Source organism: Rhinatrema bivittatum, chromosome 12, assembly GCF_901001135.1.
Source record: "Rhinatrema bivittatum chromosome 12, aRhiBiv1.1, whole genome shotgun sequence".
NCBI classification, from domain to species: Eukaryota; Metazoa; Chordata; class Amphibia; order Gymnophiona; family Rhinatrematidae; genus Rhinatrema; species Rhinatrema bivittatum.
This window is the reverse complement of record NC_042626.1, coordinates 34,313,674-34,331,306: the sequence shown is the minus strand read 5'-3', so window position 1 is coordinate 34,331,306 and position 17,633 is coordinate 34,313,674. Positions and strand designations below refer to the sequence as shown.

At 41.6% G+C, this 17,633-nt stretch overlaps 1 protein-coding gene across 1 annotated transcript in view; it reads left to right on the top strand.

The window, feature by feature from the left end:
- Positions 1-17,633, top strand: part of JAM3 (junctional adhesion molecule 3) — a 59,901-nt gene that overhangs the window by 35,077 nt on the left and 7,191 nt on the right. Inside the window, exons 2-7 of the mRNA XM_029573152.1 lie at positions 1,004-1,069; positions 2,077-2,190; positions 9,415-9,567; positions 11,749-11,951; positions 12,398-12,497; positions 12,787-12,916. Of these exons, the coding sequence (XP_029429012.1) occupies positions 1,004-1,069; positions 2,077-2,190; positions 9,415-9,567; positions 11,749-11,951; positions 12,398-12,497; positions 12,787-12,916 (766 nt within the window). The remainder of the gene's footprint in view (positions 1-1,003; positions 1,070-2,076; positions 2,191-9,414; positions 9,568-11,748; positions 11,952-12,397; positions 12,498-12,786; positions 12,917-17,633) is intronic.

The window sequence follows — 17,633 nt, the reverse complement described above, 5'->3', positions numbered from 1 at the left end:
ATAAAGGGGAGACAGAAACTTTCATTATGAAGAGCTTCAGTCATACCATTTTCAGCACAACGGCTTTGTTATCTAACTTTCGAGATATGTTAGGCCATGGAGGGTCACCTGGAATGGGAAAGTAGAAAACATAGCTGCCACAGCTAATACATAAAAGGAGAGTTTAAATCAAGCAACTGGACCTCAATCAATTGTAACATTAAAACTTCTATCAAAATATTTTTCAGAATCCAACTCCTTGCTTTTGGAAGAATGTGGTGTGAAGATAATCCAAATGCGGCTTCCCAGTAGTGCAACAATGTTTTTAGAAGAAACGATTGTTCAGTCTATTGCAGTTGTGTTTTATTTATGTTTTAGTAGATGTAATGATAAAATATAAAACTGCGAGGGCTGTAGGCAGTCTCGTGTTTTAAAAATAAATATTTCAAGTCAAGATGTATTTTCTGTGGGAAGCTTGAGTGCAGCTGCAGAGGAGATCATTACTTTAGGATATTCTGATTCACAGTAATAACAAGGTTCCTCAACATATGAACTTGTATGTTTCTTAGATCTGTTGCTTCCTCTATGGGACTTATTCCTGGGTATTCTTTACTTCTTCTGCCTTTATATATTGTGGCTGCAAACCTCTGCTTCTAAAAAAAAATCTCCCGCCCTAGATTCCCATTTTGGGTTTTGTATGATGTATTCAAAATATACGCATGAGGCAATGTGATACCCACAGGGAGTTTTGTTGAACGTGGTCAGCACTGCAGCACCCAGAGATGCTTAGATTCTCTGCTCAGGGTGGCTAAACAGGAGGTCATTTTATTGTTAGTGTTAGTCAAGTTTTTTTTTTCTTTTTTCACTTTGAAGAGAATAAAGCAGAGTTGATTCAAACACTAAGAACTTGCATCTATTAATGTATCTGAAGGGGGAGATTTCGCTTTTGAGGTTGGGGACTTTTGCTGATGGGACTTGCCTCCTGGCATATCTTCTTATTAAACTTTTTGTTTTCCCTTTCTAGTTTGTAGGATTCTGGCTGTGGTGGTGGTGTCACGTAATAAAAAGCCCGTCGTACTGGAACATGAAAGTAAGTACTGTCTATTAACTGTATCGCCGGTGAAAGTCCGGTTTTCCTTGCAGGGGATGTGGCTAACTGGTAACTCAAGCTGCATTTTTGAAACTATGTAATAGAAAACTTTACTGACTGCACCAAGCAATATTTTGAAAAGGCATGATGGGTGGGATCATCCACTATAAAACTTTAAAATTCATATGGTTCCTTTTGCAAGTCACATTAGCCACATTGGCTAAAATTTCACAATTGATTGATCTGTAATCAATAAAGGATTTTTTTTTTTTTACGTCTAAGACAGGCACTTTTACTGCAAACGAATCTTGCATAAATTCTTGAAAATTAAGGTGGATTAAAAAGTGCTTTTGGTGCATCTTTTTTCTTCAGGATTTCCTCCAGGTTCAAATGGCAGCCACAATTGAAATGTTTTGGGTTTAGCCCAGTGGCCGAGTGACTGTGCTATGCACTACCCATTTGGATACTGTGAAGACAGCATCCCCAGTCACTGAGGGGAGGGAGGGGTGTGAGTCATTGTGCATTAGTGACATCTAGTGGCTGAATTGAGGCCTAGTCATTGCAATAAAATAGAGCTATGGCTTTGTTAGAATGTTATCCCTGGAGGAGTTCACAGCCCCTAGGAAGCAGGAATACCAGCTATTATGCAAAGTAACACTAACAAATGGGATTCATAATGCATTGGTGCATTCATATATTCCGAGGGGAGTTGTGGTCGATAGACTGTAGCCAAAGACTGTTGCAATGGCTGCCTTATAGTCAGCAAAAGAAGGGTGGAGCATAATCAGGGAACATTTTTGGCTGCTGTGAACAAAGACCCTTGGCACCTCTCCTTTGGACTCTTTCCCCCTTCCCCCAGTCATAAATGGCGGTAAGCAAGAGGTACTTCCAACTGGGCTGGTTGCTTAGGTATAGGAGAAGGTGAACGGGGGGGAGCTGTCCCATATACCTGCTTAAAATTCTGCATTTTGTTCTGCATGATAAGTTTACTTTCTTTCCATGACTAGGTGTGGAGCTGTCCTGCATCATTGAAGACTCCGATACAACTACTCCCAGGATTGAATGGAAAAAAAGCAGAGGCGGAGAAACTTCCTATGTGTTTTTTAACAATAACATAGTAGGTATGAGAGTCTTCTGTCATTCTATTTCCCAAGCATTTTTCCTAACCAGCATCTCACCACTGTTCTTCATTAAGACTGGCATCACTTATTTCAGACCATGGTTTACTTTTTAGAACTTGTTGACATGTCCGTAAACTTCAGCTTCTCCAGAATATGGCAGCTAGGTAGGCCATTCAGGCACATGTCTAAGAACATCCATGAGCTGCCTGTTGTTTATGGGGTGCAGTTTAAACTACTGATCTTAGACTTTTAGGGCACCTGTAAGATTGGTTCAAATTATTTGATTGATACGTTTCAGATTTATAAACCACTGCATGTTTTAAGATCTTTGAAGTGTCTATTGTTTCAGTTCCCCTCTTCGAGGAAAATTAAATTTGCAGGGTGCCCAGAAAAAGATGTTCTATAAAGATCCATTTTTGGCATGCCCTTTGATTAGAATTACATCTGTTAAATGATTTACTGGAATAAGATAAAATGTTGGTTATTTCTGAAAGCATTTCATGAAGTGGAGAGAGTTCATGGCTGATTTATTAATTACACTGAGAGGATAACGTTCAAAGATCTCTGCACTAATTAGCAGATGTAAAAGTATGCAAATAGGTTACCTAATGTATTCACAATAGTCTCTTATAAAATAACTTCAGTGCATCCCTCTTGGACCTGCCCTGGAGCACTCCTAGGCCGTCCTATTTTTTGAACAGGTAAATGTGCATGCAAAACCAAAAATACCTGCATACTTTTAATGTTTATAAAATTGCATGCACACAGAAACAAGCTAGAGCTTGTGCATATATGTTAATTTTATGTGTGTAACACTTTGGAAAATGTACTCAATAAGACTGAATTTTCAAAGAGGTTCCACACATAAAAATAGTACTTAGGCATTTATATATGCTATTTCCCTGTACGTACCCGGATGAGCCCAGACTGCTGGGTTACGCCTCCCTTCCAGCAGATGGAGACAGAGAAAAACTTGAAGGAATTTATATATGCTATTTCATAAACGTCAAGTGTATACTAGTATTTTCGATTTTGCGCATACATTTTATCGAGGAAAATAAGGTGTGGACTAGAGGAGTTCAAAAGTGTGCTCCCTTGGCACAATTACACATGCGCAGAGCCCAGTGGACCCTAAGGTCACAATGTTGCCAGGCCACGCAGAGCCTCCAGGTTTGCATCCAAGTCACCCCATCTCTCCAGGCCTCTTTGTCTTGGTGGCAGTACTCTCCAATCTGGAACGGGAAATCTCTTTCCACAGATGCATCCACCCTGGGCTGGGGAGCTCCGCACCCATAGCCTCTGGTCCGCTCAGGAAAGATGTTGCCAGATCAACTTCCTGGAGCTCTGAGCAATCAGGTATGCGCTATGGGCTTTCAGAGATCGGCTGTCCAACAAAGTTGTCCTGAAGACACAGAGGAGAGAGGCCTGAGAGATCCGAGGGCAGGGCCTATCCTACCCACATGGAAGAGAAGAGAAGCCTGGAATGAGCAAGAGAAAGGAGACTGTTGCATTGGTATACGCATAAGACAGAAGAAATATGTTGTGTATGTAAGAGAGTGGGAGCCTGAATGTATGAGAGAATGAGGGTAGGTTTGTGTGTGTGAGAGAGTGAGGGCATTTGTATGAGTGAGATAGTGAGGGAGCCTATGAGCAAGTGAGGGTGTTTGAGAAAGTGATTGTGCATTGTGAGTGAGTGTGAGAGTCAGAGAGAGGAATCCTGTGTAAGGATAAGAACATAAGAACATAAGAAAATGCCATACTGGGTCAGACCAAGGGTCCATCAAGCCCAGCATCCTGTTTCCAACAGTGGCCAATCCAGGCCATAAGAACCTGGCAAGTACCCAAAAACTAAGTCTATTCCATGTATGTCTAAGTAAGAGAGAGGAAACTTGAGGGTGTATATGTATGTGAGAGAAAGGTACCCTGTATGAGAGAGTGAGGGTGTGTATTTTGCGTGAAAGGTGGAACCTGCATGTGTGAGAGAGAGGAAAGGTAAGTGTGAGAGAGCATGTGTGTGGTTTGTGTGAGAGTGAGAAAGAAAAGGGAGGAGCGTGTGGGTATGAGTAAAAGTATGTTTGAATGAGAGATGGAAGGAGCCTGTGTGAGGGTGAGTGAGAGAAGGAACCTATGTGTAAGAGAAAGAGAGGGAGCATGTGAGACTGACAGCACGTATGTGTAAGAGGCTGTGTGTGGTGTATGAAAGAGAGAAAGTTTGTAGATCCCCACCCCCACCAGCTAATCCTTGACAATCTCAGAGCATTTGGTAATCAGAGTTCCTAGGTATGGAGAGCTGATGAAATTTTATCCTTGTTAGTTTTAAATCAATAGATGTTATTTGATGTGTCTGCTATTCTGCAATATTTTTGTGGTGTTTGGACCATTTTTTAATATGAGTTTTTAATTATTGGATGTTATTCTGTTTCACAGCTATTTTGAAATTTTTATTAGTATGATTTTATTATTATTGATTTATATTTCTTAATGTTATCGTTTGATATTTTATGAGGAATGGAATTGTTTCCGCTTTTTCATTGTCACGCTGCATACAGAGTCTAGCTTGGTGTGTTTTCCAGTTCAGTTTTTGTCTGCAGATTTTTATTTTCACTTTAGGGTCTCTCTGTTCTGGATTTGTTCAGGGTCTGTGTGTTCTGCATGTATGACTGATGTGAGGTAATTTGCAAGCATGTAGTTTCTGTGTAGAGAGCTATAGCAGCCTAGCTTGTTCTGCTTTCCTAATAGGCTCTAAAATACCAATACTACACCTGATGTAATATTTACAGCATTGCCTTCTCATAGGTAGGGTTTTTATTGTTTGTATGCTGGCAATTAGTGCTATTTTGGTATGGAAAGTTTACTGTATTGGAATTGTAATTCAGTTTACTCGTGGCTTTCCGAGTGCCAAGTCCACATTCAATATGTGTTACAGTAGCCCTAATACCATATGGTTCCAAGTGTCTTTTTTGGCTTTTAGCAGTGTTTTCTAGTTGGCATACAACAGTGCATATAAATATAATATACATATTGAAAGAGAGATTTTTAATTTTGAAAACTGTACTTTGATTACTATACTTTGAATATCCTTTATGTAAAATCTATTATAAGCACATAATTTTTAATTGTACATGGGATGGGCCCAGATGGAGAAGATCAGGGCTGGGGATGGCACAAGACTGAAGGGTCATCTAAGGCACCTAATACCCTTGGCAGCTTCCCAGCTTAGCAGCACCCACACTCCCTCTTCTTTTCCACTCCTCTCTGTTCTACAGCACCCATATTTCTCCCCTCCTCTTGGCTCCCAACCAGCAGAAAAACCTCCTGTTCAGTCCAGAATCTTCCTCATTCCTTATCAGCTGCAGATGAAGGCAAGAATCGCTGGGGAAAGGAGGCGGCAGCGGCAGCAGAAGTCAGCAGTGGATCTATACGTGTAGAGCACACATTTCTCTCCCTCCTGCTCTCTATCATTTTCGTGTCCCGTGGGGTGAAGAGAACATCAGCACTATCCAGGCCTGGCAAGGGGAGGAAAAGTTGGTGTCACACCAGGCCCAGAAGCACATGATCTGGGTAGAGGAGGAGGAAACCACCTTCCATTGGGTCAGAAAGAGAAGGAAGAGAGAACAGCCTCCTGTCATGCCTGATGAAGGAGACGTTGGGCAACTCCTGCCCAGGCTGAGGAGGAGAGAGCAGCCTCTGCTGGCCCTGCGACACACTTTCCAGGACCTGGTGACGCACTAGTGTGTTGCAACACACCTGTTGAGAACAACTGTACTGGAGAGTCTAGGTGAACAGGAGAAGGACGAGGTGAACTAGTGATTCTAAGTACTTGCTCAAGTAAGTATATTTTCAATATGGAATACCCACATATACTTTACAAAATACCTGCCTCCGCAGTTATTTATTTACTATTTATTTATAGCTTTTCTATACCGACGTTAGTTTGCACATTACATCTGTTTACAATGAAACAATATCGAAACATGGAATTAGTATAAGATAAGAAATCACATCTCAAAAATTTCAAACATCTCGAATTTCAGGGCAGTTAAGTTACAGGAAGTAGGATGAAGCTTCAAGGAAGGCAGTGAGAGAGAAAAATCTAATGGCAATTTAACATTTATAGAGTAATAATATTAGTGAGAAATGAAAATAAGAAAAAAAAACCTTATACAAGGACTTTTATAAGGATACTGGTGCTTCAGGGCTTGATTGTCAGTGTGGGACGATGTTATGTATTAATTATTATTGTTTATCATGCAGTTGTCAAATATACATGTGTATGTTTACAAAATAGAGAAAGTATGCATTTTCTTGTGTTGTAAACATATGTGCGTTCTGAAACATTTACACATTCTTTCAGATCAGAAATACATGGTATTTTATAAACTGCGGCTCCCACTGCACAGTTTACAAAATGCTAGCTTTAATCTCTGCATGTCCACATATTTGCCCAAATGCAATACCATGGATAGATTTGAAAACTGGGCTCTTACAGGGTGTCCACAGATCGCCATCTAGGCTCTATACAACCTGCTGACAGTTTTCTGGAACACACTGCCCAGAGCCAGCTATTTGCAGTAAGTATTCACGTCACACAAAGCTTTCAGTTCCTGTCCTGAGACACTGGGATTACCTCAGTAAGATATATTGGTAATCAGCTGTAGGTCAGCCCAATTCCCTAGGAGCATATAGAACCTACTTCCCAGCTGTACTTTTGCAGATTCAAAATCCCTAACTGAAAGTTGTAGGCATCTCTGCATCGGGGACTGTGTCTCTCTCTCTCTCTCTCTCATTTCTCCTCTCTGCCTGAAAGGCAGTGCAGTGCTCTCTCTCTCTCTCTCTGACTCCAACAGTATCTTTCTTTAATTAGCCTCTGTTATGTCTCCCAATTATTAGCCCAGCTTTCTGTGACTTTTACTTTTACCTTTATTTAAAACCATTTATATTCCACATTATCTTTAGTTCTAAGCGGATCACAATTAAATATCCATAAAATACACAAAACTAATAATACAAACTTGGCCAACATACATTGACCTCTATTGATGCAACTTAAGCTATTACTCCTTCACCCGGTGTCAATGTCCAGAGTGTTTGCTGGATTTGCTAACTCATAACTTCCCATATACCGTTAATCCAACGCCTTAAAGGCCTATTCAAACAGTATAGTTTATAAATACTTCCAAAAGGAATGAGGCAAGGTTCTTGCCTCAAAGTGACAGGAAGCAGATTCCAGGCCACAAGGCCGGCAACTGTTAGCATCCTTTGACAGGCTTCTATTGAGCAAATCATATAAATCGATGTAACATCCAGAAGATTCTGACCTGAGAAACTCAAAGAACATGATGGCTTATAAATTCTTAATATACTGCTTATATATGATGGGATATCTCCGCTCAAAACTTTGTGAATCACGGTTAGAATTTTAATGAATGGGCTACCCCTATAGTGAGAACAAAACAGATTGTAATATAATCTCTCAGTCCTACCCCTGCCCATGATCTTCAAACTACATTTCCCAGCACCTTTGTGCTTCCTGTTCCTTCTGGCTTTACAATCCTCCAGCCAACTCTTGCTCACTTTTTCTTTTCACCTTAAGAGAGTGTTCCTCCTGGAATTGCCTTTAAAACTTCCCCTAACTGCACTGTTTCTCCAGGCTGCTTCTGCCTGCATGAAACCTTTGTTTCATCACAGAGGGTAATTTTCAAACAGGCCCATATAGACTTTAGCCTGAATTTTCAAAGTGGACTAGTGCACATTCACAGGTGTTCCTACTATGTGCACTGACATACGTACATGAAGTTACATCTGCCCTCAAGCAGGTGTAATTTCATATGCATAGATTTACACACATCCTTTTGAAAATAGAAAATATGCGCAAAATGACTTTCCCTCCTATAGCTTTGCCCCTCAGAACACTTCTTGCTAGTGCAGAAAAAGGACATGCAAAATAGTTATGCAATACTTTTATGCCCACTGGTCCCCAGTTGATTTTCAGAAGATGATTTATTTACATGCCTAAATTGGTTTTTATGCGCAAAAATACTTTTGAACACCACTCCATTAATTTAGTCAGTCCTGATTCAGACAGTTTTAATAAAAGTAGTATGGTTTTATATGATTTATATTTTCGAGTATCATTGTTTTTATGTATCATTTTTATTTCATGTATTTATGAATCTATGTATTTTTGGTTGTAACAAACTCATCTCAGGCTAACATGGATGAGGCATGAACAAAATGTAGATAAATAGCAAAATGATGAGTCGTTAAGAGGCTGGATTTTAAAGTACCTGGAGGGCCGGCACGTCCATTAGGCGAACTAGGCGGTCGCCTATTGCGCCAGCCCTTAGGGGGCGCTGAAGAGCAGCCATGTGGTGCTGCAAGTGGAGCCTAGCCCACTCCCAGCAAAAGGAACAGAGATTCGTCGGGCCACATGCTGCTCACGGCCCTGAGAAGCACACAGTTGGCTGTGCGAACGAGATAGCAGTCAGGGCTGAGACCGGCGGGGGGCACAAAGCAGAAGTCGCCTAGGGCACCTACTACCCTTGCACCAGCCCTGAGTACCTGCAGTATTTGCAGGCCCTCAAGCAATTCTAATGGCGGCTGGTGCCTTTACTTCACATACTTTGTAGGTGCAAAATAAGCAGTGTAAAAAACCTGCAGGGATTTCAAAATGAAATTACCATGTGTAGTTCACTGCATCTGCCCATTTTCTCCTGCAGAAATCCCATTGAAAATGTCCCCCTAAAAGTGAACTGAAAGAAAACATTATTGATATTAAATGCATCCTCTTTCTACCCTCGCTATTCTTCCTAAATGATTTCTTCTGCTGCTTTGTTGTATCTTAATTGGATAGATTTTTTTCCTTTCCTTCGGCTGTGGCTGTTTCCCTTGCTGAACTATGAGAGAGTTGCCATTTCCTGTATTGACATGTCGCAGGAGAGATGCTTTGCGCTTACTCTGCTAGAGTGATTGAATATTTCAGTAGATGTTACTTATCTCTGTCAGTATCTGCAAACTGTGCATCACAGATGGATAGTAAGCTTTTCTCTTGTGGCATTCAGGAAAGATTGAATATTTCAGGGTGTGTTGCATTTCAGTTTTCTTAGTCTTTTCATTTTCTGGGATCTGAACTGAAAGAATCTAAGTTGGCTCTGCTGAAGGCCTTGGCCTTTGGTGCTCGGTCATCTGCTCCCCTGTTCATTCTGGTTATCTCTCTGTCTCCAGGTGATTTGATGGGTCGTGCAGAGCTTCTGAGCAGAAGCTCTCTGATAATTCACAATACAAGCCGGACAGATAATGCTACTTATCGTTGTGAAGTGGCAGCCCTCAATGATGGAAAAAAATTTGACGAGGTCACCATTGAACTAACAGTGCAAGGTAAGATTTGTCATCATGCCATGGGTTCATTTTCTTATCTGCCACCTTCTCTGGCTCAAAAGAACACTGATCTATTCCACAGACTCCCATCTTCCCACTTGAAACCTTTGCAAACACATTTCTAGGAATTCAGTAGGAATTTGTATGCTTACTGATTTATTTATTCAACTTTACTGGACAGTTGTACTTTAATATAATTCTTTGTCCATTTAATATAATTCTTTGTCCATTCATCATCCCCTCACCAATTTCAGGGATCTGGAAAAGAGAAGAAATATAATATACATCACAGGTGTAACTGATGGCTCAGTGGCAGTGCTGTGCACAGCTGGTGATGGGGATACTGCAGAGGCAGCATTCACAGATCCAAGGGGAAGGAAGTCATAGTTATCACTCCAGGATGAGACCTAGTGGCTAGATTCAGGGCCCACAAGAATTGCCATACTGGATTAGACCAAGGCTCCATCAAGCTCAGTATCCTGTTTCCAACCGTAACAAATCCCGTTCACAAATACCTGGCAGGATCTCAAATAAGTAGATGATTGTGGGGGTGCAGAGGGCGCTCTAGTGCATAGCCCCCGGCCAAGCATTGCCTCAGCAATCAGCAGACTAGGTATGTTGAGTACTGCATTAAACTGCTTTTCACTTTTCCAGTCTATTTTTTGGGCCTTACAATTTCCTCATGCTTCTTTGGGCTTCCAGTTTAGTCAGAACCAGGGCTGGGATCAGGCACCATGACCCCTTCATTCACAGCTACCTGCGAATTTTGTCCCCTCTTATATCCCCTCCCTGTTCACATAACCCAGTCATCACACTTCTAGTTCTTGAGTGGGAGCCGTGCACCAGGGCTTTTTCCAAAACTCTGCAATTATGGGCCACTGGGTGTTTCCAATGTAGGAGGACTGTCTCCCTCTCCCCCCAGAGGCTGCGAGCACTGCTTCTGCAGCATCCCTGGCAAGCCCAAGGCATGGAAGGCTTGACCTAGAATTGAACCCATATCTTTCCACGTGACTGCACACAGCACTGCCACTAAGCCAGTGGCCAGCCCCACTTTTCTTATTTTGCTACAACGGACTGACTGCTATTAGTATTTTGCTGTGTTTCATCCATCCAGAAGTGGCTGTAAACTAAGTGTTTAAACTAATTTCAGATCTTGTCTATAGAAAAGTTTCTATATATATCTCTATATAATAAAGAGGAAATTTGCCCCGTTCCTGCATTGCTGGTATGCAAATATAACTCTTCCTCCCTTCCTGCTGCATCAAAGGGCCATCACTTTGATGACCATCATGGCAGAGATTCAGCAGAGCTAGCAGGTGTCAGCATGGCAGATGTTGAGGTTGTTGGGCTATATGGCCGCAACCATCCATGTCACTCCCTTGGCACGATTACACATGTGCAGAACCTCTAGGATCGCATCCAAGTCACCTCGCCCCTCAGGAGATTCTTTGTCCTGGTGGTGGGTACTTTCAAATCTGGAACAGGGGATCTCATTCCAAAGTCCTCCTACCCAAATTGTCCTAACCACTGATGTGTCCACCCTGGGATGGGGGAGTTCATGTAGATAGGCTCAAGACCTTCAGGAACTTGGCCAAACCTTTTTTAAATGCAACTACACTAACAACTTTCACCATATCCTCTGGCAATGAATTGCAGTGCTTTAATTATGCTTGAGTAAAAACATATTTTCTTATTAGTTTTAAATGTACAGCTTAGTAACTTCATTGTGTGTCCTGTAAGTCTACTTTTAAAAGAGTATACAACTGATTCACCCTTACTTGTTCCACACCACTCATTTTATAGACCTCTATTATATCTCCCCTCAGCTGTCTCTTCTCCAAGCTGAAGAGCCCTAATCTCTTTAGCCTTTCCTTATAGGGGAATTGTTCCAGACCCTTTATCATTTTGGTCAACTTTCTCTGTACCTTTTCTAATTCTGTTATATCTTTTTCGAGATGTGGTTACCAGAACTACACACAATACTTAAGGTGAGGTCACACTTCCTACACTTCACAGTATTTCCTCATTTTTGGATGGGCTTTTACTTACTAGTATATAATATTATGGAAACATGAAGAGGTGAGAATAATTTACTCACTGTAGCTGGGAAAGAGTTTGGAGTTGGACTGATTCTTCTTATACTTCCTGTTTGTAACATCTGTCTGTCTCTTCCACTCACAGTAAAGCCAGTGACTCCAAGATGCAGTGTGCCCAAAGCTGTGCCAGCAGGCAAGACAGCAGTCCTTCACTGCAGGGAGAACGAGGGATATCCGAATTCTATGTATCGCTGGTACCGAAACAGCGAGCCCCTCCCTGACAGCTCCAAATCTAACCCCAAATTTGTGAATTCTTCTTTCACCTTGGATCCCAGAACAGGCACCTTGGTAAATAATATGTACCAGCTATTGCTGCATTCTCAAGAAATGCACTGCCTACTCACCCAGCGAGCACACCGGTAACTAACCTATTTTAATGACACTCGGCCCTTATTACTTCTAATCCCAGCTCTTTTAATTTTTTTTTTTTTTTTTTGAGATGACATATTTGGTTTCTTCCCTCATTTCATGTGATGATGTATGGTTAATATTTTTGTAGGGTACCATAAATGAATACATTTAAATTATTTAACACAGTCTAAGGAACCAATAAGCACCTAACCCATTTGCATGTTAAGGAAACCTTTCCCGATCATTCACTTTAGGGCATCACACAACCTGTATGTGATGTCCCCTGGCTGTAGGTTATAATTCAGCTCACTCTTCCTTTGGGGCTTGATATGGTCTGTCCTGAATGTGCACTGACATGAGTTCCTCTCTTTTTCCCTGAACAGGTTTTCAGTGCAGTAAGTAAAGCAGACACAGGACATTACTACTGCATTGCAACCAATGAAGCTGGATCAGCAAAGTGTGAGGAGCAAGAACTGGAAGTCTGTGAGTTAATTTACTTGGTCATTAATAATCAAACAAAGTAGAAATAGAAACGGCAGGTCTGGCAGTTGTAGCTTATGGTTAGAATATAGAGGTTTGGCATTCCAGTGATGTGCCATTCAGCAAGTTCCTTAACCTCCATGGGGCCAAACAGAATTGAAAACCTTGCAAATGGAAAAACCATCTTTTATATTGCACGCTGTTATATGCGTATATAGAAATCAGATGAGGTGAAGCTAAATATCTCTTTCATTTAATTGAAATTTATTTCTGCTCTGTTCCTTCTCCTTAGATGATCTTAACATTGCTGCGATTGTTGGTGGAGTGTTGGTTGTAATCCTGGTGCTGGGGCTCATAACCCTTGCAATCTGCTGGGCATACCGAAAAGGTTACTTTGCAAACCGCAAACCAAAAGGGAAAAGGTAAAAACAGAGTGGCACTATGGAAACTATTGTGATGGCAATTACTAAGTCTATTAAAAGCATGTCTTCTGGATAGTCCCCGGGTATTGATGGTGTTCCGGCAGACCGATCTAGACTAATCAGTGACTTTCTGGATCCTAAATTGTTGGAGAACTAACAGATTTGACACTGGTATTTTACGGGATTCCATAAGAGGTTTGGTCATTTCTGCAATTCACAAAAAGGAGAAGGATCCATTAGCATGGAGAGCACAAGGATGGGTCTAGAGAAAGATAAGAGGTAGTAAAAAGAGCTGCAGAGTGGAGGAATTTCAACTGCATGCAGGAACAGATAGGGAACCAATTCAGTGACTTTAGAAGGGGGGTTATATGGGTATAGTGACTTTGGTGAAAGATAAGTTGTGCAGCTGAATTTAGGACAGAGTGTAGTGGAGAGAGATGGATGACTGGAAGACCTGTGAGAAGCGGGTTGCAATAGTCTAAAGTGGGAGGCACTGAGAGAGTGGATAAGGGTTCTCCTAAAAATTCTAGCCAAGGTGCTAGTGAACCACAACCATTTAGCATGAGTAATCCCTGCCCTGGTTCAACTAATCAGTAGTATTGTGCAGCCCCAATTTTTCATTTGTTGTTTTTTTGTTTCAAGATTTTTTTTTTATTATTATTATTTTTTCAGTTCATGTAATGTAGTTTTGATTTGTTTGGTTGGTTTGCCAAACTGAAAAAACATTAAACATGAAAAAGCCCCCAAAACAAAAAAACCCCTAAAACTATATTTAAAAAAAAAAAAAAAAAGGGGCCTTTGACAGGTTTGGCTGGGCCTTCCGGGGCAAAACCACTGATCTGGCCCGACATGGGGGCCTGCTCAGAAATGGTGCCAGCCACACTGGAGGAAGGTACTGACGTGATATCATTTCAGCGCTGTCCTCCAGGCAGATGGCACCATTTCTAAAGCAATAGGATCTGGGCAGGAGCAAGTATGCATCCAGGAAGGGATTAAGTGGGGGGCCAAGGTAAGAGCTCCCCAGCTCAGACACTTTTAAAGTGGAGTGTGTCCTCGGCTCTCGCTGGGCTGGTTTCCAGCAAGCTGGAGGCCCAGGCTGAGCCAATAGTCCCATTTTCGTTTTTCCCAAAAATATCAGGAATATGAACATTCTATTTAGAATGAATTGATTATGGCCTCATTTGTTGCATTTTTGGCATTTGTTTGAAAGATGGGTTTCATTTCCTGGAAATCTGGTTATTCCAACATTAGAAAACAGTGGAACATTCTTGAGGCTGGTACAATTATCTCTTAGATCATGGATCTCAATCCAGGCCAGGGGGACCACCTGGCTTGTCCAGTTTTCAGGATATCCACAAGGAATATACATGAGATATTTGTAGATTTATCTCATATATATTTTCATTGTGGAAATCCTGAAAACTAGACAGGTGGTCCCCGAGAACCTAGTTGAGGATCACTGTCCTAGGTCATTTGGGATTTTAGCTCTAAATGCTAAAAAAGGCTTTTGACTGTGTTCAACTTCCTGCAAGGCACAATTTCTAAACTTAACATTGGTATTTATTTTATGAGTTAAGCTATTTTATAATATGCCAGAGGTGAAAATGCAGGAATTAGGAAACCAGTCCCTTATTTCCTTTAAAAATTCCTAGCTTCAGAATAAAACTGATCTCCAGGTCCCAATGTCTCAGAGCAAACTCTTAAATTAGAAGTGACATTAACCAAGAAATTCTGCCATGAAACCAGAACTTCCTTTTTTAGGTGGTATATTTATCTCAAGTACAATTCTAATAGAAATCTAAAAATGTTTGCTCCCGGTTCGCTATCATGGATCCCAATGATAGATGTGTGTCCCATTGATAGGGTTTTGACTGGATTGCAGAGAGCATTACCCAGATCCCAGTACCTATGCCAGACTACCTTCCAGTTGGAAGCAGGTTAGATTTTACATACACCGCTGGTCTAGTATAATTTCAGACTCATGGGTTCTCGGCATACTATAGAGGTGGTACAAATTATATCTGTTGGGGGAAATCTCTACATTAGGACATGCTACAGAAGGCGCTCTCAGAGACCAAGGCAGTTGAGCCTGTTCCACCACAAGAAAGAGGGCAGGGATTGTACTCCAGGTACTTTCTGATTCCAAGAAAAAAACCCAGGATAACTCCATCGCATCTTAGACCTAAGGGCCTTGATCAAAAAGAAAAGGTCAATATGGTTTCACTGGGCATCTTGATCATCTTTCTATAAAAAAAGGAATTTGCTAAGCTCTCTCAATCTTAAGGATATTTCCACTCACAAAGAGAGATTTCCAGATAGCAGAAAATCTCAGATTTTTGGTAGTTGGATCATCACCTCCAGTACCGCGTACTATCTTTTAGTCTAGTGTCAGCCCCACGCATCTTTACAAAATGTCTTGCTGTGGTGGCAGAGCATCTGTGAAAGTTACATTCTCCCCTACTTGGATGATTGGCTAGTCAAGAGCACATCTCAGGCAGGTGCCACAGAATCAATGTGCAGAACCATTGTGGTGTTGGAATTACTATGATTTATCATCAACTACCCCAAGTTCCACTGAATCTGTTGTCTCAATTGGAGTTTATAGGAGCTATCCTATACACAATTCAGGTGAAAGTCTTCCTTCCACAGTAGAGGGCTATCACATTGATATTCACAATGGAAAGGATTCACGTGAGGCAGTAAGTTTCGGCATGGGACATGTTGAAGATGTTGGGCCTTGTGGCCTCAACAGTGCACATTACTTCCTTGGCACATTATAAGAAAAGAGCTCTAATGGACTCTCAGATTGCAGTGGACTTAAGTCATGGAGGATCCTTGAGCCAGCATCTGCATCACGCAATCAATCAGGAACTCCCTGTCCTGATGGTGCATCAATTCCAAACTAACCAGAATACCCATTCAATTTTCTCTTGTCCAGATTCTGACCATGGATACATCCAACCTGGGGTGGGGAGTGTCTGCTCAGGAAAAGCTTCTTCAGATAAACTTCTTAGAGCTAATGGCAAATCGGTATACTCTGAGGTCTTTCAGAGATCGATTGGCCAACTAAGTAATTCTAGTCCAGACAATCAAGTAGTGATGTATTACATTAACAAGCAGGATGGCACAGGATTGAACTTCTTGTGGCAGGAGACTGTCTAGATATGGGACTGGGCCATCTCTCAGAGGATGGTCTTGAGAGCTACATATCTAGTGAGGAGAATATCTTTGCAGACAGATTGAGTTGGGTCCTGGAACCCCATGAATGATCTCTAGTCCAGGGAGTAGCAAACCAGATATTGTTAGTGGGCCATACCTGTGGTGGATCTGTTTTAGGTTTTTCCAGAACAGTAAACTTCTGCTATTTGGTTTCAGAAAAGGAAGGAAAGGCAAACTAGCCTCACATGCTTTTGTCCTTGAATGGAGCAAGAGCAAGGGCCTGCTATACGAGTATCCTCCAATTCCACTTATTGTAAAGATTTTATTGAAATTAAGAGAAGACAAGGGGGCCATGATTCTGATAGTCCCCTTTTGGCTGAGACAGATTTGATTTTCACTCCTGCGGGAAATGTCCATCAGGGTTCTGATTAGATTGGGGGATTTCACAACTTTCATCACTCAGAACTGAGGATGGTTGTACCATCCCAGTGTCAATTCCCTGATTCTCACAACCTGGATGTTGAAAGAGTAACTCTGCAACCTCTGGATCTCTCAGAGGATGTTTCTTGTATTCTGTTGGCTTCATCTAAGGAGTCCATGAGGAAGTCCTATGGACTAAAATGAAGGAGGTTTACCCTTTGGTATGAGCAAAAGACCTTAGATCCTTTCTCCTGCTCCACATAAAAACTTCTTGCTTACCTGCTACATTTATCAGAGTCAGATCTCAAGCCCAGCTCATCAAGAGTGCATTTCAGTGCAGTAGGTGCCATCACCAACATGTAAAAGGTAGACCTATCTCTGTACAGCTTTTAGTTGTCCAGTGTAGGCAGAGCCTACTTCATTTGAAACTTCTCATTAGGCCTCTGCTCTCTTCTTCTGTCAGTATGGTACTGACCCAGCTGATGAAAGTTCCTTTGAGCCACTGTGCTCCTGCAACTTTAAGTGCCTGACCTTGAATGTAATATTTTTGGTTGGCGGTGACTTCAGCACAGAGGGTCACAGTGAGTTCCAGGCTCAAGTAGTTTATCTTTCTTATGCTGTTTTATCTTGATAGGATGGTTCTGCATCCCCATCCTAAGTTTCTGCCTAAAGTGGTGTCAGGTTGATGACCCCCGCAGCACACTCACACAGGTATTGTATCTCAATACTTGTTTAATACAGTAACAACATTTCCTGACTTATGCACTGCAGGTAAACCTAACAAGTAATTCACAGATCATTTAGTCAGGGTCATTTCACAGTAGATTCTGTTCTGAGACAGCACACAAACACAATTGGAGATAAGACGTTTCACAATGTAATAGTAATACACCCCAGGAGAAGAGCTCATGGGACTTCCTCCGAGATCTGAAATCTTCCTTTGGCCTGTTAGCCATCTAAATGCTAGGATTTGAATCCCCTAAGAAGCAATCCCGATCCTCAGGGGCAAGGCCATACAGCAGACTGCAGTCTGAAGCTGACTTTCTCCAAGCCAGTCTGTGGTTCCATACACAAGACCCCAGGCAGACCCCAGGTCAAGACCAGCAGTAATACTTTTCCCTAAAAGCAAATTCCATCT